This window comes from Prosopis cineraria, unplaced genomic scaffold (assembly GCF_029017545.1).
Source record: "Prosopis cineraria cultivar Desert tree isolate PC_DT_omini unplaced genomic scaffold, ASM2901754v1 PC13, whole genome shotgun sequence".
NCBI lineage: Eukaryota > Viridiplantae > Streptophyta > Magnoliopsida > Fabales > Fabaceae > Prosopis > Prosopis cineraria.
In genome coordinates, this window is record NW_026555344.1 from 16,419,011 (window position 1) to 16,440,525 (window position 21,515).

General features: G+C 32.1%; 1 protein-coding gene across 1 annotated transcript; it reads left to right on the top strand.

Annotated features, from left to right (window-relative positions):
* Positions 1-263: 263 nt before the first annotated feature.
* LOC129291798 (nucleoside diphosphate kinase 1) lies at positions 264-2,825 on the top strand. Its single transcript, XM_054929323.1, has 4 exons — positions 264-408; positions 765-813; positions 1,196-1,427; positions 2,156-2,825. Exons 1-4 carry the CDS (start codon positions 358-360, stop codon positions 2,268-2,270), a joined length of 447 nt encoding a protein of 148 aa, XP_054785298.1. The 5' UTR covers positions 264-357; the 3' UTR covers positions 2,271-2,825.
* The last annotated feature ends 18,690 nt before the right edge of the window (positions 2,826-21,515 follow it).

The following is a 21,515-nucleotide window of genomic DNA, read 5'->3' on the forward strand; positions in this document are numbered from 1 at the left end:
AAAATATAAAATATTTTTTAAAAAATTAGATATTAAATAATATAAGATATTTTTAATTTTTTAAAGCATAATTATTATTATTATTTTAAAAATATTTTTATTGATAATAACTTTTTATTTATTATAAAATATTTAATATAAATAAATATAGAAAGATAGAGTTAATTAAAAAATAAATAATTATTTTATTAAAATAATATTTAATTAAAAATATTTTATATTTTTCAGGTGTAGTCAAATTAGGGTTAGGTCTTGTTGAGTTGTTTGCCAGCCTCGTATAAATTCCTGGGTTACTCTCGCTCTGCAATTCAATTCAGAACTACAAAGAGCTAAGCATCGGCCATCAGAAGAGCAAACATGGAGCAAACCTTCATCATGATCAAGCCTGATGGTGTTCAGAGAGGCCTGGTATTCCCTTCCTTCCTTCCGCTATCGTTTTCTGCTTATATGGTTCCCGTTTATGTGTGGTCTTCATCTGTGGTCCCTACTTGTGTCGGCTTAAATCTTAAAATTGCCTTCGGAGAATTAGGATTCATGCGAATGTCCCAAGTTGTAGGCAAAAAGGTTTTTCTTTTTTGTTTGAATGAGGGTTTCTCTTCTTTTGCTTAGTTGGGTCATTTTTACTTTTTTTTAAATAAATGGTTTTTCTTGATTCTATCAGGGATCATGGTTTTTCTTGGTTCTAATTTCCCGAGCATTTGTTATATACTTAATTTAGTAGCTTTTCGAAACGAAGTAGTTCCTAAAGATTCTCCCTGTTTCAGATTGGCGAGATTATCAGCATATTTGAGAAGAAGGGCTTCTCACTAAGAGGTATGCTTTTGTTATCCTCATAATAGAGATTTTGTATTATTATGCTAATTTATATTAGTTCATTGCATCTTCTCTCTGAGAAGGTGACTATTTTTTCTTTTTTGTCCCATAAAAGAAAATGTTGCAGCTTCTATTTGATATTTCATTACTGAAGAGCTTTAGTTAACTATATGAAAAGTGAGGTTCTCACAATTAAAGGATCAGTTTCAATTTGCCAGTAATTATGTGATTGACTGATTGTCCATATAAACTTTTTACAATGTAAGAGTCATTTGATTTTCTTATTTCTGTTTTGTAAATACTGGCCCTGACAAACAAACTTACAGTTAGTTCTTCTGTTTTGAAATAATGTGTTTCCTTTTTGTGAATTGATTGCTTTCAGGCTTGAAACTCATCACTGTAGACCGTCCTTTTGCTGAGAAGCACTACGCTGACTTGTCTGCAAAGCCATTCTTTAGTGGGTTAGTGGACTACATTATCTCTGGCCCTGTTGTTGCCATGGTCTGGGAGGGTAAGAATGTTGTGGCTACTGGTCGTAAGATCATTGGAGCTACAAACCCTGCTCAATCTGAGCCTGGGACTATCCGAGGCGACTTTGCTATTGACATTGGGAGGTATTGGTCTTGTTCTGTTACACATTTTTATTTGATTAATAGTGTACATTCCCTGTGCAATAGTGTACTTCTTCTGGTCCAAAATATAAGCAGCTGCATACCAATAAAATTCTTATTCCCACGAAAATATATGCTTTTCTTTTTTACCCTTCTAATGTATGATGAGTGGAAAAAAGGTCATAAATGCACAGATACAAGAATTTAGATACAAAAATATAAGGGGTAAAATGGGATATATTTTTTTTTTTATAAATCCATCTTGTTAGATATGTAATTGAAAGATTACTTTAGTTTTATGCTTGTGCATTAATAGGAGAATTACATCAAAGGACCATAATCTGAAAAATTTTAGTTTAAAGGATCTTAACTGTAATTATTTCTAAGGATCGAAGTTACTACCAAATCTTAAGCAACACCTCGCTGTTAACATTTAAAATTGTAATGTAAATATGTAATTTTCTCAGCATGGTAATAATCTTTTTTAAAACTTAATAGTAAGTCATATGTAAACACTGTCCTATCTTTGGTCTTTGAAAATTACTTTGGTTTTCTAGATCCATGACATGAAAATATATAAAATTTGGGTTTTAGATGTAATTTTTCCTATTCTATAATTTCAAATTGCTTGGACCTGAAGACAAAAATAATAAACAAATATATTTAAGGATTATTTGCTGCTGGTTTTGAAGCTGGATGGGCATTTAATGTGTGAAATACTTTTGATGTAGGAATGTCATCCATGGAAGCGATTCTGTGGAAAGTGCAAAGAAGGAAATTGCATTATGGTTCCCTGAGGGCCCTGTAGCCTGGCAAAGCAGCCTCCACTCCTGGATCTACGAGTAAATTATTGGGACAATGACAAATAAGGACTTCACAAGAAAATTAATGTTAAGTTAGGATCTCTTCACAACTAAGGTCCTCAAATTCAGTATTCCTTACTAAAATCTAAAAAAATAAAATATATTGATTTGGCATTAATTTTCTTAAGATGTCCTTACTTGTTACTTCTCCTAAATTATACTTCCGTCTTATATTGAAGTAGTTGCTGTAATTCTATAATGTTCTGGTTCTCTCTTGTGAAGCTCGTTTTGTAGAGTTTAGTTTAGTTAATTTCTAGTTATGCCTTTTCCTTGTTCAAGCATGGGCAGATGAATCTCAAACTAGGTCTGTTATATTTTGTTGTTTTAGTGTTTTGCTTGAGGTCTATGTTATTTATCACGATGAGGGTGCTACTTGGTCCTATTATTGCCTTTCAAAGCAAAATAGAATTGGTTATGATTGAACACCAAGAAGCGTTTGGTTTAGCTAGTTAGAGAAGTTGAATCAGCTTATTCTGAATTTTAAGTCGAGTGCTAGGATATGCAGTCACCTTAAATAAAAGGTTGATGGTTATTTTTACTTCTTAACTTTACTTGAAAGGTTACTTGGCATTTTAAACTCAACAATTAGTTAATTCTGTCTTTCAGCGTTAGAATTTCACTTCCTCAGTACCCTGACATTAATTACCTAATAGTGAGGCTCATTTTTTTAAATATTTGTTAATAATAAAGTATAATGGTTGGACTCACTTTATACTTTTAATTATATTTGTTTATACCTCAGCGCGCGCTCTCTCTCTCTCTCTCTCTCATCTAGTTTTCATTCTGCAAATTCAGTTGCTCGACATTCCTCCATTGTTGGATCTCAAGTCCTTAACCTTGTCCTTGACGGTTGTTGCTGCTGCCCATTTTCCTTAATGGTTCTTCCCCATCATTGTAGTTGTCCACCGCACTTGTCCTTGGCACTTTGTCGTTAGAGTGGTCTCATCCTTCATCCTTGTGACAACCGTGCACTACATAATCCAGATCCTCCTCTTCATTGCACTGAGGAAGAAGCTGAAAGAGGGGTAGGAGGGGCACCAAAAGGAGGCCTTCAAGAGTGAGTGGCAATTAGGAATGGACCCTCCAGGAGAAAAAAGCCCCTCTAAGAAGCACAAACAATGTGGCCATTGTACTTTGCTTGCACCGTTAAAAGCACCATTTTTTACTGTTTGCTACTCTTTTTTTCTTCGTATTTTTTGAAACCGTACACATTAGGTTTAATAAGAGGGATGACACCCATTAAATGTAAAATTTGGGAACATTAATGCCTCGTTGACATTAACATGGAAGTTAAGTTAATGTTGTTGGAACGGAAACATTTTTTTTTTTTTGGGCGATAGGGGAGGTGAAAATATTTGCTAGTGCTTTGGAGTGTCGAGAGGGTGAGGATGAGGCCGATGATGTTAGAGAGAGAGAGGAGGTTGAGATGAGTCGTTAGCCGCCTTCAAGGCTTCAATTTCAATTTCAACCAGAAATGCCTCTAGAACCACTCCTATTTTGCACGCATGCCCCCCTTCTTCTTTGATGGCACGGAACTGATCTTTCCATGCTAGTGATGAACATGCCAGGCACTACCTCACTCGTCAATCGCCTTCATCCTTGGAATGTTGTTGATCATCCCTTGTTCTAGTCCGTGCATGACTGTGTTATGGTTCATCAAACCATATCCATGGCTGGAGTAGTGTGTGCGCAAGCAGGGAGAGGGAGAGAGAGAAGTGAGGGATACTTGGAGAGAGAAAAATGGGTCAAAAAACATCCAAAAAAAATTGCTAGTCAGTAGAACCTATTAACAACAAAAGAGGGAGATTTAACCCCGAGGGCACGAAAATTCAGATTTTAAAAGTTGAGAGATATAATTGACTTATATTTAAGTTTATGATGTCCAGTAATCCTTCAAGTAAAGTTAAGAGATAAAAATAATTTTTAAATAAATGTTAGATATTCTTTAAATATTCATGAGACATAATAACAATTTCACATGAGGTGAGGTTTTGGATATGTTTTTTTAAAGTTGTGGCATGATATTTTGGACTTCCCCCTTCAAAGAACTTGTAAATGTACTATGTTTGCTGAAATCAATTTTTGTGTTAACATCAGAAATTTCCATCTTATTCATAGGCATTAGTTTGAATCTTTTGAAGTCATTTAGCAAAATATTTTCCTTTTTTTTTTTCAATCTCTAGTTTTTGAGTAACAGACCTCTGATACTAATTTGAATTTTGAAGTCAATAATTGGCTTCTACCCCTCTAATTATATATATATATATATATATATGGACCGGGGAAGCTTGGCCAGTTGTCCTCACGAATGAAGAAGTTTGGATTGAAACACTTTAAAACCAACGAATAATTCTGATTAATGTTATTCGTGTCCTTATTTTATTTTTTTAAAAAAGAAACTTAATACACCGACTGCGGTGATGGCTGACTGGAGCTCCAGTACTGGGTGGTTGATGTGTTAAGTTTTTTTTTTTTTAAAAAATTGTCAATCTTTTTTTAAAAATAGAAAAGTATTTTAGTAATGATACATAAAAGATATTTAAAAATAAAGAATTTGAAACTTGAGAGTAGTTTATACATTTTATGGGATCTTATTATTAGAGTAAGGATGTGAGCAGGCTCATATGGATTCGAACCTATAAGTCGTCCCAAAATTGATTTTTTTTTCTACAACTGGCTCTTATTTAAATGGTTTAGGGTTGGGTTTGTAAGATTATTTTTATTATTTTTCTTTTTATAATTTTAATTTTTACATTATAATATTTTACATTCTTTTTTTAAAATATAAATTATAATATCCAAAAATTAAAAATAAATAATATAAATTTTAATTTTGAAGTATAAAAATATATTTTAAAATTTAAATTTAATTTAAAAATTAAAATTATTTTATTTTTAGGGATAAAACAAAAATGAGCCACCTGATTTTATAAGACCTAAAAGGGTTAGATTTGAAAGTTCAAATATACTAAAATTTCTTTATTTTTTAAGCCCGAGTCCATGAAAAAGAGCCATAAACAAGCGGCTTAGCCCATATTCTTGCTCAACTTGTAGTACTTAGAATTTTATAAGGGATTTTGTAGTTATTTTGTCTTTTAACATCCTCTTCATCATCAGCGTTATTACTTATTATATTCCCTCCCTCCTTAAGGAAATTTGGTTCCTAAATTTAAATTAAATCACCAATTTTAAAAGTAGAATAGAGGGTAATTTCATTCTTCCTTGTGTTTTTTGGAAGAATCTGTAACAAAAAAACAAACAAACAAACAAACAAGGAAGAATCTAGTAAACATGAGTATAACTATCGTAGCATCAAAGTTCATGACTCAATATCCAAACCAATCAGCTATGTAAAAAGGAAAGAAAAAGAAAAGAAAAGCCTCAAACCTAATTAAACTCTAGATATTCATGATGTGTCAAAAATGATAGATCCAGATATTCTGAGGAAAAGACAAAAAAAATAATAAAGGATGGTTCAACTTAGTACTTACTACATAAAGAACTTATCATCACATTATGAGGCAAGTTTGGGTGTTATCTTCACTAAAATAATCTGGAATCTCATTCATCACTTAAGTGAATTCTGAAGCAAATTCAAATAAAAGTAGTGTTTCAAGATCAACACTAGTAGTGTTTAAACTCACTTTTTCTGGTGATGAGCTTGTGGAGTTCTTCATAGTCTCATCATCAGGTTTTGTTATTATTGACTCTTCTTCTTCATTTTCTGGACCATTTTGACTTTGGTTCTCATTCACATTGGATTTTTTGGATGTGTTCTTGTTCTTCTCAGATTTCTTCTTCTCGCTTGATTCCTTTGATGATCTTCTCATTTTGAAGGGAAAAAATTTCAGCATTTTTTTAAGGATCCTGTAAATGAATTAATCAAAAAATGAAAACATATATACAGCTAAAATTTTAAAATTTATAACTCAAATTTCTGTATTTACAACTTGGAGGTTCTCATCACATGATTATTGATCATGACATCCACACACAAACTTGTATGCAAATCAATATAGAATTAGATATAATTAAAGAAAAATATAATTTTTGATTCCTATAATTTTATCAAATTTTTCCTTTAATCCCTGTAGTTTTTTCAGTATGAAAAAATAAAAACTATATGGACATGAAAAATAAAGGTTATCCAATCTTTCTGAAAACTATAGGAATTAAAAACATGGAAAAAAAAAATATGAGCTTAAAATAAAACTCGATAAAACTATAAGAACTAATAATTATATTTTCTCTGTAGCGAACGCTGAAATCACATTATTGATAAAGTATTTCCTTTTTCCTTTACTTTTAATTAACCAAGAGTACTTCAATTGGAAAGTACGCAACTCGCTTCCTTCAAGGAGATTATTTCAAATTTTCCTCCTAACTAATATCAAAGATTTTAATTTTTTTTTTTGGGTTTATTAGTTCAAATTTTCTTCGTAAAGGAATTAATGAAAAATGAAAATCTACATACAACTAAAACTTCAAAATTTACAACTCCAATTTCTATATTTACAACTTAATAATTCTCATTTTACAAGGTTCTTAATTCTCCCTCTCCCCCCGCGCGTACAAATAAAACTCGTATGCAAATCAATACAAAGGATTAGATATAATGTTTACTATAATCATATCATTGATGAGGTATTTCCATTTTGCTTTACTTTGCTTTACTCAAAAAAGGATTAGTAAGTATGGGACTCACTTCCTACAATGACACTAGTTCAAATTTTCCTCCTAAATAATATCAAAGATTTTCTTTTTTGAGTCTTTTTTGGTTTGCCCATTTAACAAAAACAAAATATCATAAATATTTTAGTGCTGAACAAGAAACTTCCTTTTCAAAATTCTATTATTAATGCAAAAAATGAAAGTAAAACAACAAGAATCATGAAAGCAATAAATAAGAAAACAGAGCAATAGAGACAATTTTCATCAACCTAACTGCAAAATTGACGAACTCTCACATAAACATGAAAATATTCATTCGGGATATCCAAAAACATGATTTAAAAGCATCAAAATGGTAGTTGGGTACACAAGCAATACCTTATAACAGCTTGAATATTTGCTGGAGACGAAGATTGGAGTAGTGAGAATGAAAATTTGCACAGTGTTATGTTGAACGCACTGGAATGAATGAGGGCAATTGTGGGACGTTATTTCTCTGCCTGTGTGTGTGTGTGTGTGTGTGTGGTGAAGTAGGACCTAACAAAAATAGGAAATCATTGGCTATAATGGAAAAGAAGCTGACATTAAGAAACTTTGTAACGAATCGAATCTTAATGAAAAAGGAAAACTAGGTTCAATTAAGAAAAAAAGAATTCTTATTTTGAAATGTATCCTAAATAAAATAGGAAATTGTTGTCGTTCAACGTTGTTGGGGTATTTCTTATTTGCTTGCTTTGTTTACACGTTTTGTAAATATATAAAAATATAAAGAGAATTTGTTTTGTTATTTAGATTTTTTATAATCAAAAGTAAAAAAAATCTAAATAACAAAAAAAAATTTACTCTTATATTTTTAGATTCTTATAATTATTCTTGTCAATTAGATTCTTGTTATTCTTATAACATGTTTTTGTTATTTAGATTCTTCTCATTTGTTTTTATAATTATTTTTGTAAGAAGACCCACTTTCGTGGAGAAGGCTTTAATCCAGTAAAAGCAAATTATTGAACATACCAAATAAAAGGAGAATGAATTTAATTCAACTGATTTTTTTCAACTCGTTTTCGTCATATAACTTCATAACCATGTCAATATTAATGAAATGAAAAAAAAAAAACCTTCATGAAGGAATTCTTTTTGTTTTTTTTTTGTAGAAGTATGAAATATATACATAATAACAAATTTTATAAAAAAAATAATAAATTAAAAGGTGAGAGTACATGCATTAGGCCATCCTTCTAAATTTTAATGAGGCAGAAAGGAGGAGGGCCATCATTAGATAAAAGAATGAAAATATTGGAAAAACAAAAATCTCCACGCTAAAGCTAAATTTTCAAGGCATTGAGAACCATATCGATCATTGAACCGATTAAAACACTAGTTTAATGATCAATGATCAAAGCCAAAATTGAACTATAATTAAACTAATTACAAGCAAAACATTTTATTAAATAAGTTAAAACACTAATTTAATGATTTATTAGTTCAATCAAACAGATTGACCTGAATTTTCATATTATACTAAGCATACATTTTGTTTGAGAGTTGGAGAAGACTAATGCAGAAATGAACTTGCTTGTGATATTGATGAAGAGATTGCAGCATCTTAAGTCTTTTTCCTTATATTCTTTTATAATCCATAGAATTAGTAATCGGAGAGCAGCATTGAACCCTTGTTTTAATCAAAATCAAGTGCTGAGGATTTATTTGAAATCCCTGCTAAAAGATGAACCTTGAGAGGCTTGGATGAAAATAATTATGCATTGTCTTTTCTTTAGAACAAAGGCCTCCACGATCCAATCTGAATGAGTCAGTGATTTATGAGATTGATGTTTGACATGGATGAAGATATAGAGGAAGGTGAGGTAATGATCTGGGTGGGAGAGGCATGGTAACCTTTATGGATAGAGTCATTTCCTGGCTCTCCAAATTGTCTGAAGAGTAATGATCATAGTTTGAAGGAGGGTAGGATTTGAGTCATAAAGTAACTATTGGAATTGGTTGTAGTTCATCATCAATCAAATTCGTACTCAAACCACATAAATTATTGCAATCAAATCTATAAACTTGAATATAACCCCATATTAATTTAGAGGAATAGAATTGAATGCAGAAGCATACTTGAACAGTTGAATCTGGAGTCATAAATGTTACAAGATTTTACACGTTGATGAACTGACAGTACTATATTTTTCTGAATTCAGAGCATCAGAAACTTTCTTTTAGTTCTCAAAAAGGAGTCAAAGAACTGGTTTCTTATTATCTTTAATTCAGAGACACAACCTTTATTTATAAACTTAAATTTGTGATATTTATAATTTGACCACTCAACAAATTATAAACATCATTCTGGTTTCTATATTATTAATTCCATAACAATAATACTACTTAAACCTTAAACTTTTTCAAATAGATCATTTTATTTAGGCTTAATTATAATAATGGCTGCACATTATTAATATTTACATGTGTGGCCTCATATATTAAATTTTATTTCAATAGTAACAAGATCAATCCCATCAACCAAGAAATAACACCATCGGACACTTGTGATTTTGGCTTGAGAGATAGAAGACCAAATTAAACCATACAGCTCTTAAGAGATGACAATCTCTAAAGAGGTGATCAAGAGTCTCAGGGTGATCACAACCAAAGGCACATGATGAGGTATTGATAAGAATAATATGATGGGTGTTAAGGGTATCCCTCGTGGGAAGGGGCACTATTTAAAACGTTCACAATCAACTTTAGGATTGTGAAGTCCATGGGATTGTTGTTCTGCTTGCATGGGAATCTTGGAGTTATATTTGACATATTTAACCTAAAGAGATTTTGCTAAAACAGAATCAGGTGGAGCAAAGATGACTCACCAAATCTGTTTGACTCGCTAATGAGAGGACATATTTGATTAAGGTCAATGTTGATACCTGAGAAAGAAAGTTGCACTTCCAAGATTGTAATTTCCCTTCAACTTTATCAACAAGGGTCTCATGAACCTTTTTTTTTTTGTTTTTGCTTTTGCCGAGATCAATCCAAGTGCCAAGATATCTTCCAATATGATTGGAGAATTTGATTTGAAGAGATTTTGAGAGTATATTTTTTTCTTAATTGGAGGTTAATGGGTTTAAAACTGGAACAAGATTTTGACTCATTGAATATGCAAAATTGATTGAGTACATTCATTGAATCGATGATGTGATCAGATCTTTCAAAGAAAAGGAGATTAGAGTGTCATATGCAAACATTAGGTTGGTTATCAGCCAAGCATCATGATAGATGCTTATTCCTCTCCATTTCTCTTCTGATTCTACCGTGGCTATTTGATTAGGTAGGAAAGGACATTAGTTGAGATAATGTAAAAAAAGATCTCCTTATCTAATTCCTCTCAAAGGCCTAAAAGGATTATAAGGGCTCCCACTGAAAAGAATTTCATAGGTAACAATAGAGAAGCATTGATGAATCGAATTGATCCATTTAGGAGGGAAGTTCATTTTGATAAGCACAACAGAATGAAATTTCAAGAAATCTTATCAAAAACCTTAGCCAAGTCAACTTTGAAGGATTCCCATTTTGATTGTACTCCTTTGGCTTTGTGAATATAATGAAGGATTTCAGTGGCTGTGAGAATATTACTAGTGATAAGATGACCCTGAAGACAAGCAAAATGATTTGGTTCTATTAATCTTATGAGAGCCTTCTTCAATTTTGTAGGAAACATTACAAAGGCCAATTGGTCTAAGATCATGAAAGGATTGAGAAGACTTCCCTTTTGGAATCAGAGTAATGAACGATCGATTGAGACCTTTGAGGAGAAATTCTAAATTCCAAATAAAAGACAAAATAGCAGCAAAGATGTTTGATTTGACCAGATTCCAATTTTTCTTGAAGAAAGAAGCTTGGGAGCCATCAAGGCTAAGGGAACTATCTAGAGAAAGAGTGAAAACAACCAATCTAATATCTTCTTTAGAAGGAGAAGATAGATTCATCATTAGATAAACATGAAACGTAAACATTATTCACTTCAGAAGATATGGTGGAAATAGGCAGGTCATGATCTGAGAAGAAAACATTCTCAAAGTAGCTTTGAGCCATGCGTATTAGATTACCAAGATCTCCTTCCCAAGAGCCATCATCTCTCTTCATGCAATGAATAAAATTCTTGGCTCTTCTTTTGTTGATTATAGAGTGAAAATATTTAGAGTTTTTTCTCTATAAATGGTCTAATTGATTCCAGCTTTCTAAGCGAGGAGATTGTTCTCACATTCATAAAGGAATTCTAGTTGGTGTTTGAGAGTTTCCAAATCAAGCTCCGAGGATGGAGAAGTAGAAGAAGATCGATGACTATAAGAAAGTTGATTTTCCAAAATGGAGATTCTATGAGAAAGATTGCCAATATCAATTTTGCTCCATCTGGACAAGCATTTTAAACTGGAAGAAAGTTTGTAAAAGATAGTGCAATAAGGTAAACCAGTTCTGGTGGTAGACATTCAAGGAAATTGTAGCAATGATTCTCAAATCTAATTGGTCTTTTTGGAAAAGGGTTTTAAAGTTGTTACGGAAAAAACAAGAGGAGCATAGTCATAAGCTATAATATGAAGGGCTCAAAGATGAGAGTTGCATCGGGAAGATTTTTAACCAAGCTGAGTTAAAGAATGCATGATCTAAATGGGCTCTTGAATTTGTGTTTACCATTTTTGTTATTAGACCAAGAAAAGAAAATAAAATACTAAAAGGATAACATTCAATTGGACCAGCTTGTAAAATAATGCAATCAAAAAAAGAAAAGGCACCAACAAGAATTTTGGATGGTACAAAATAGTTGGAAACTTGGTTGAAGTTGTAGTGTGTGTGTGTCAAAAGTCCCACATTGACTAAATAAAGGACTCTCCTAGTGTATAAATACTAAGGAATGAAATGGGTTAGTAAAATGGGCTTGGAGGAGAAGTGGGCTTACACATATGAAACAGGCTAACTGAGGGCAATTGCAGTTGAAATTAGCCGATTCACCCTCCTACGTGCGAGTTCAAAATGTAATGGGTTCCTTTTACCAGATTATGGCTTATGTCTAGAGTTTAAAATCAAATCGTGAATGTTTTTTACCATTAACTTATGAGCCAACGTTCATGTCTCCATCTTTAGGCTATATATGGCCATAGGTGCAGACAGAGCAATTGGCCAGCCTCTTGAGTCTTCGGGACAATTCTCTCCTCCCTCTTTGTGTTGCTCACCTGAGTTCGTTTTGGTTTCTGCTATTCTATTTCCTTGCTCTACAAGAAGTACTTGTTTAATCTTGAAAAACTGCCAATCCATCGTCTTAGTATGCCAGGATAGTTCTTAAGGATAGTATCCTTTCAGGCACAACTCAAGCAGCTCATCGTTCACCTCTATACCGCTAGTACCGCTAACAATCTCAAGAACTATCCAAACCAAATGGCAACCAACAGTGCTGAGAATGTCATCCCCAAAGTTGTACCCAATGGTTCAGCTAGAGATAAGTAGTCCCTACCGCTGTTGCCATCCCCCTGCCGAGGCTGTTCCTAGACATATTGAAGATAGAAGTCTTTGACGACAAGAACTTCAAATGCTGGCAGGAATGAGTCTTCACCATTCTTAACATGCATGGTGTGGCCACTGCTCTTGCTCAATCTGAGCCTCCTGCTGATACTGACTAGGTCTAGAGATTTACATACTATCATTAGCACTTTATCTAATGATTTGTTCGATGTCTATTGTGTTTACAAGGAAGCTTGTAAGATATGGGAGTCCTTGGTGACAAATTACACTACTGAGGATGCCGGCAAATAAAAGTTTGTTGTGAAAAGCTATTACAAATGGGAGATGACTGAGAACAAGGATGTGAAGGAGCAAATCAATGAATATCATAAGCTGCTGGAGGAGCTTCATATTGAAAACATTAACCTTCTAAACAAGTTTATTGCTAGGATCCTGATTGAGAAGCTGCCAGAATTATAGAATGATTACAAACAACAACTGAAACACAAACAGAAGCAACTGTCCTTGACTGACCTGATCACTCACATCATCATCGAAGACACCAATCGTAAGGTTATACATGTAGCTCAAACCAGAGAGATGACATTCAAAGCCAACCTGGTGGAGACAAAGCCTCACAACAAGAGGTATGACCCTAAAACTAAAGATAAAAAGAATAGGAAATTTGATTACAAACCTAACGCTTCTAACCCTTCTTTCAAGAAAAAAGGAGACTGTTTTGTCTGCGGTAAACTAATACTATGCAGCACAATGTAGGAAGAGAGTGAATTGTGATAAGCCTCAAAAGCCAAATGTAAATTTGGTACAACAGATGGTGATAATAATGATGATATCATTGCTGCAGTAGTGTCACAAGCTCTCTTAATTTCTGATGTGAAGAAATGGGTGGTAGACTCCGGGGCTACCGGCACATATGTGCTAGCTAGGAGATATTTACCTCATATGATCCTGTAAAGGAAGGGAAGATCGTGTTTACCTTGCTGATTCCTGAATTGCCAAAGTTCAAAAAAAAGGGAAAGTGGTTTTAAAGCTTACATTAGGAAAGACTCTGGCTCTGAACAATGTTCTGGATATGCCTGAAGTTAGAGCAAACTTAGTATCAGTTTCTCTTTTAGGAAAACCTGGGGTTAAAGTGTAATTTGAATCTAACAAAATTGTAATGACAAAAAATAATATATTTGTGAGCAAAGGGTATTGTAATCAAGGACTATTTTTTTGAATGTTGATAAAATGAATAAGACTGAATCTTTTAAGTATATGCCTGCTTATATGGTTAATTCCTTTGATTTGTGGCATGCTAGACTAGGTCACGCTAGTAAAGGTTGAATAAATAGGATGCGACAACTTGGACTGCTTTCTGAAATTAAAAACAATGATTTTGAAAAATATGAAGTATGTGTAGAAAATAAACAAAGTAAAAAATCTCATTTTTCTAGTCAAAGTGAATTTGAATTGCTGTCTTTAATTCACACTGATTTAGGTGATTTAAAATAAACTATGACTAGAGGTGGTAAAAAATATTATATCACTTTTATTAATGATTTTTCAAGATATGCTAAGGTATACTTGTTAAGAAATAAAGATGAGGCTTTTGAAAAATTTCTTTTATATAAAGTAGAGGTTGAGAATCAGTTAAATAAAATGACTAAAAGTGTTAGATTTGATAGAGGTGGAGAATATATTTTGTTAAATAATTTTTGTGAAAAAGAAAGAATTATATATGAGATAACACCTCCTTATTCTCCCGAGTCTAATGGTATTACAGAAAGAAAAAATAGAACATTAAAAGAAATAATGAATGCTTTACTTGTGAGTTCGCTGGCCTGATAACTTGTGGAGTGAAGCTATTTTATTTGCATATTTTTTACAAAATAGGATACCTCATAAGAAAACAAAGAAAACACCTTATGAGTTATGGAAAGGGTTTATTCCAAATTTAAAATATTTAAAAGTGTGGGAGTGTCTTGCAAAAGTTTTATTGCCTAATCCTAAAAAGAAAAAAATTGATTCTAAAACTTTTGATTGTATGTTTATTGGGTATGCTAAATAAAGTGTAGCTTATCGCTTTTTAGTTTTTAAAAAGTGATATTTTAGACTAAAATATAATTGTAGAGACTAAGGATGCTGAATTTTTTAAACATATTTTTCCCTTGAAAATTGAGCATGTTTCTAAACCTGTTGAGAATTCAGAGTTTGAACCAAATTTAAAGGAGGATTTAGTTTTAAGGAGAAATAAAAGGCAAAGAAAAGAAACAATTTTTGGAGATGATTTTTACACTTATTTAGTGCAAAATGAACCATTAATTTTTATGAATTTATTTCTTCTCCTGATGCCAAATTTTGGAAAGAAGCAATTGAAATTAAAATTGATTCTTTTAGGAAAAATAAAACTTGGGTTTTAATAGATTTGTCCTAAGAAGCTAAAGCTATTGGGTGTAAATGGATTTTTAAGAAAAAATATTTTTCAAATGGCTTAATTGATAAATATAAAGCAAGGCTTGTGGTCAAGGGTTTTACTCAAAAGGAAAATATAGATTATTTTGACACACTTTTTCTTGTAACTAGAATTTCTTCTATAAGACTTCTTATTGCTCTGGCTTCAATTTACAAGCTTTTTGTTCACCAAATGGATGTTAAAACTGCATTTTTAAATGGTGATTTGGAAGAAGAAATTTACATGGTACAGCCTGAGGGATGTGTGATTCCTAGGCAAGAAAATAAAGTTTGTAAACTTGTCAAATCTTTGTATGACTTAAAACAAGCGCTTAAGCAATGACATGAAAAACTCGATCAAGTTTTGACAACTGGTGGATTTTCTATTGTTGAAGTAGAAAGATATGTTTATACAAAGCTTGTGAATAATGATTGTGTGATTATATGCCTGTATGTGGATGACATGCTTTGGCTCTAGTATATGTGTTGTTAATAAAACAAAAAAATTTATTTCTTCAAATTTTGATATAAAAGATATGAGTGAAGCTAAGGTAATCTTGGGTACAAAAATTATAAGGAATGAAAATAAAATTTTGCTTTTCCAAGAACATTATATTGATAAAATTCTCAGAAAGTTTGGACATCTTGAAGATGCTCCTCTGAGTACTCCTTGTGATTCAAGTGTGCAATTAAAAAAGTACAAGGGTGATCCAGTTGCTCAATTTGAGTATGCACAGATTATTGAGAGTCTGTTGTATTTGATGAATTTTACTAGGCCCAATATAACTTATGCTATAGGTAGATTGAGCAAATATACCTACTGTCTAGGTAGTAAACATAAGGAGATTTTGGTGAGAGTCTTGAGATATTTAAGAGATACCATGAATTATAATATATTATATAGTGGATTTTTCACTGTATTGGAAGGATATAGTGATGCTAACTGGATTTCGAATTCAGAAGAGACAAAATTCACTAATGGTTATATATTCACTCTTGATGGTGGTGCAATAACCTGAAAGTCTGTAAAACAGACAATCAACACAAAATCTTCAAGGGATTATGAGTTTATTTCTATGAAGCTGGTTGAAACTGAGGCTGAGTGGTTGAAAAACTTCTTAGTGAGTATTCCAATAGGTGAAAAGCCCACACTATCAATGTCTTTACATTGTATGGTCAATCTGCAATAGCAACGGCTAAAAATAAGACTTTCAATGGCAAAAGTAGACATATTTGATTGAGATATAATATTATAAGGCAGCTACTCAAAGATGGGGTCATCTTAATTGATTATGTAAGATCAAAGTTAAATCTGGTGAATCCGTTAACTAAACCCCTGGGGAAGAAATTTATTATTGAAATGTCGAGAGGAATAGGACTTAAGCCTATTTGAAATTAACAGTGATGGCAAACCTAACCTTTGTGATTGGAGATCCCATGAAGAAGGTTCAATGAGTAAAAACAAGTCACTTGTTAGTTCTGCTAGCACTGAATTTTTGTCCCTTCCTATGGCTTGAGAAAGTGCTAGAATGCATTGAATGGAGGCTGAGCGGAAGCTCTCAATGTTTTCATAGTCCTTATGGATGGTGTATTCATTGTAGATACACTTGATGAAAACACCTATATAAATGTGGAGTGGGGCCGCTCCTATTAAATCGTGACAAAATCTCTAGAGCATTTGTTAAAACCAGGCACGCATATGGCCGATAACGTGCAAAACCGTCATTAACAGCAGAGACTGTAGAGGTATGATCCGATTAATAAGACCTCTAGTACACGCTGAAGATCTATTGGTTCAATAATAAAGTTACATTGACTTTTCTGTGTGCTAAGTTTTATTAGTCTAGGTTTGGTTTAAGTCGATAGACACCAAATTCAAGGTGATTATCCTCCATGTGAATAACTCAGATGAAAATAGATCCTTTTGACAATGTAAGGGGATTGTAGTGTGTGTATCAAAAGAGTGTGAGAATGTGTGTGTGTGTGTGTGTGTCAAAAGTCCCACATTGACTAAATGAAGGACTCTCCCAGTGTATAAATACTAAGGAATGAAGTGGGCTAGTAAAATGGGCTTGGAGGAGAAGTGGGCTCGTGCACATGAGACAGGCCAACTCAAGGCAATTGCAGTTGAAATTAGCTAATTCGCCCCCCGCACGTGAGTTCAAGAGGCAATGGGTTCCTTTTACCCTAGTGTATAAATACTAAGGAATGAAGTGGGCTAGTAAAATGGGCTTGGAGGAAAAGTGGGCTCACACACATAAGGCAGGCCAACTCAGAGCAATCACAATTGAAATCAATTGATTTGCCCCCTGTGCGCGAGTTCAAGAGGCAATGGGTTCCTTTATCAGATTATTTTTACAAAATAAATAATTATTTTTGGCTTACCGAAAAAGCTCAGTTTTTGGCTGTATGGAGTTTGAAATCAAACCATGAACATTTTTGACCATTAAGCGGATTAATTTTCTAAACGTTTTTATCTCCTCAACGTTTCTAGACAAGAGGTTAAATGTGTTTTACGTTTGCATAACCCCCCAATGTTTCTAGATAGGTGTTTAAACGTGATTTATGATAGTGTAATCGAGCCTTTAATTCGGTGATTATGAGCCAACGTTCATGTCTCTAATTTTGGGCTATATATAGCCATGGGTGTAGATAGAGCAACTGGCTAGCCTGTTGAGTTTTTGGGGCAATTCTCTCCTCCCTCTATGTGTTGTTCATCTGAGTTCATTTTGGTTTTTGCTATTCTATTTCCTTGCTTTGCAAGAAGTGCTTGTTTAATCTTAGAAAACTGCCGGTTCGTCATCCTAGTATGCCAGAATAGTTCTTAAGGACAGTGTCTTTTCGGGCACGATTCAAGCAGCTCATCATTCGCCTCTACACCACTAGTACCGCTAACAGAAGTCTCCAATAATAACCCAAGGGTCATGAAGTTTGGAGGCATGATGGTCAATCTAATGCCAAAGGACATAGGGTGAGTTTCTCTTCATTACTTTTTCCTTCCACTATTTATCCACTACAAATTTGAACTATTCAAATTAAATATGTACTTTTAATTTAATTGTCAAATATAAATCACCAAATTTAATTTGACAATGTAGATTTGTAATGATCCATCCTTTACTCTGCTTTGTAAAGGAGTAAAGCCAACTCCAAAGGACATGTCCATCTTGAGTTCTTGGGCAGCCATAAACAAGCAAAATAACAAACATAAATAGAGCTGCTAGCAAATTTAAGTAAATACTAATGGGTAGTATACTTGAAAATGTCAAAAGAAAGAGAACTAGACCATGCTCTGGCAGTGGCACCCCTACCCTTACAAGCATTAGTACCTATGACATCACTAAATCCCATTGGAGACAAAATATGGAACACATTATCTAAACATATTTTTGTTTCAAAAAGAAAATTACATTAGGGGAGCGAGCATGGATTAGCATCTTGAGCCTTTGAATCACTGAAGGTTTATGAAGGCCTCGACAATTCCAACTGATGATCTTCATAGCGATCTTAAAAGTTTTGAAAAAGGAGATGCATGCCTTGATTAGTCCCAAAACGACTATTTCCCCTTCTTCCTATTCTAATGATATTTCATGCTTCCAAATACTTCCTAAACTTATTTTTGAATGTTTTTGGACTTTAATGTGTTGGGTTGGCTTTGATTTCAAATTGTTTTGGGGTCCCTCTTTTAATAAATTTTCTTAATGTAAGTTTGATTTTTTTTAACCTATTATAGTAGATTATTACTAACTTGCCCGAACTTTAGTCTTATTTGTAACATAGATTCAAAATTTACATTTTTTAACTCAAAGTATAGTAAACTTTAGCCCACAATTTCACTATAACCAATTTAGAAATTTAAATTTCCCTTTTTTAATAATGCATCTTTGTATGCTGTTTATTTAAGATACATTAATTTATAAATTACTTTGATTGATTTGGTATTTTGTTTTTAAATGAACATACACATTTAAAACATGGTTGACATTGGCATAATAACATTGACTCTCTAATTTAATGTTGATTGGTTTGGGTATTGCAAGTTATTTTTTTGTGTTTTTTTTAATTCATTTCCATCTAATTTAATTGCTAATTTTGTTTTTTTTATAACACAAGCAATTAATTTTTTATATGCTTTTTTAATTTCTCTATAACGTAATTTTGTATACTGCAATAATATTTCCTTTTAATTTTTAAATTTTACATAGAAATGAAATTCAATGGATTAATTTTGGTAAAAAAATGAAATTCAAATAATTCACTGCACAATTTCAATAAATGAATTCAGTGCACAATTTCACTTTCCTGAAAAAAATTATATGTGCCACCAACTTATTTCTTTCAAAATGTTAACAATATATAATTATTTTTAGAAATGAATTCATTGTATGCTCTCAATTTCCATAAATATTATGACTGTAATTTACATAAATTAAATAATTAAATCATGAAATTAATTGATTGCATATACAAATAATTTACTTTATTGAGGAATTATTCGGCCTGGAAATCCATGTGTCACTACGGGAGAGAGGAGTTGAGGTGGCTTGCTAATGTTCTAACATGTGTGCTTAGGAGTCCTAATTATAAACATATATAGATATATAGATTATTAATCAAAATAAAATGGATTCAAGAATTCAATTTCCTCATAAATTTATCCCATGATTATACTTTCCATAAATTGAAGAATCAAATCAAGAAATTAATTCACCGCATCCATACACATTAAATGCATGCATTATATTTTCAAACAATGAATAATAATTTATTATTGAGAAATTATTTAACCTGTGTCTACTTATCGTCATGAGAGAAAAATATGGAGCTGATGTGGGTTCATAACATACTGACATGTGTGCTTGAGGTTCATGATTTTATATACATATATAGATATTGACAGTGGACTAATCATTTAATGATTTCAAAACATTAAACCATGCAGAGAAAATTTATAACGAATGTAATTATTAATTTTTTTAGTTATTAATATTTAAATGAAAGTGCTTATGACTCAGGATTTGGCTCTGCCACTAATAGATGCCACATCACTATTATAATTGGTCGGGTATAGTTGTGTGAAGAACACTAGCACTAGTGACCAAACCATTCTTGGTGATGATTGTGAGGAGCTTTGATGAGAAGATTTAATTCAGACTTTGATTTGATAAATTGTAATTCATATCTTGACAAATTGTCAATGAAGGTGGTTGGGGAAGCTTTGGTGACAAGTTATAATTCATACTTTTACAAATATTACTTTAAATATTAAGTTGTTAGAGTCAAATAACAATTTGTCAAAATCTAAATTATAACTTGTCAATATTATGAAAACATATAGTTAATACTTAAAGATTGTGTAAAAGCCTACTTGTCAAAATTTGAACCATGCAACTTGTCAAAATCAAATAATTTGTTAAACTGGAAATTCTCTTGAAAATTTGCTGAAAATTCATCCATACAAAACTATGGAAACCTCCTAATCCAATGTCATATTCTTGTTTCAAGAAATATTTTAAAACTACCCATAATCCCTACATTCATTTTAATACCTCTTTATTTTTGTGTTTTAAAGGTTATTTTGATAACTCTTTATTAAATGCATCGTGTTTATGAGGAATAAAGGAGTTTAAATATTATGCTGGAGATATTTTAAAAATATCATCAATTTGAAACATAATGGGAAGAATAAATGTTTTTAACAACTTTTTTAAGAATTAAGAGGCAATTGATTTTGTTCATATGAGATCAGTGAGTTTGAAATTGCATTATAAAATGAAAATTAATTTTTAATAACATGATTAGTATGTTCTTTTATAAAGAATATTAATGTTAGTTACTTTTTGCACCAACGATTTAAAAACTGGACCGGACTAAACAATCGGATCAGTTTGACTGTCAATCGGTCCAGATTTTGATTTAGTCAATATGTGAAAACCATTTTGGGGGTTGAGTTGAGTTGGACCGTTTTGGATCGATGGTCGGACTAGGAATGATATCTGGTTTTCAAAAATCGGATTGTTTAAGAAAAAAATTTTTTATTTTTTATTAAATTTTTTTAAGAAATGATCAATTTTTTAATCATTTGATGTTATATTATATCATGTGACTTGTTAAGTCATGATAAACTTAAAATATTTAGTTTTTTTAAGTATCAATTTCATATTTGTTTCTTTTATTTAGATTATTATATACATATATAATTTTTTCAATTTAATTATTACATCACCGGTTTAATCATTAGTCCAACCCAATTGACTTATGTGAATTGTAAATTGCTGACCTTTTTAGCTCAGTATCTAGTCCAATTCTTTTATATATATATATATATATATATAAGGGAAGAAAAAACAAAACAAAAAAAGACACAAAAACATAAAGGAAAGCAAACAGGAAATTAAGGAGGCTCAAAAAGAACATCCCTGTAGAGGTCTTCAACTTGAAGATGATGGAATCCCAGTGAAATATTCAGTGCTTTCTTTACACATCTATCTGCTTCATGGTTACTAGCTTTAGCAATAAGAGCAACCCTTATCCTCCAATCCCTTTTTAGTATGTATCGTGCTTCTTGTATTATCGAGGCATATTCATGAAAGCTTATCTCACCTCCCTG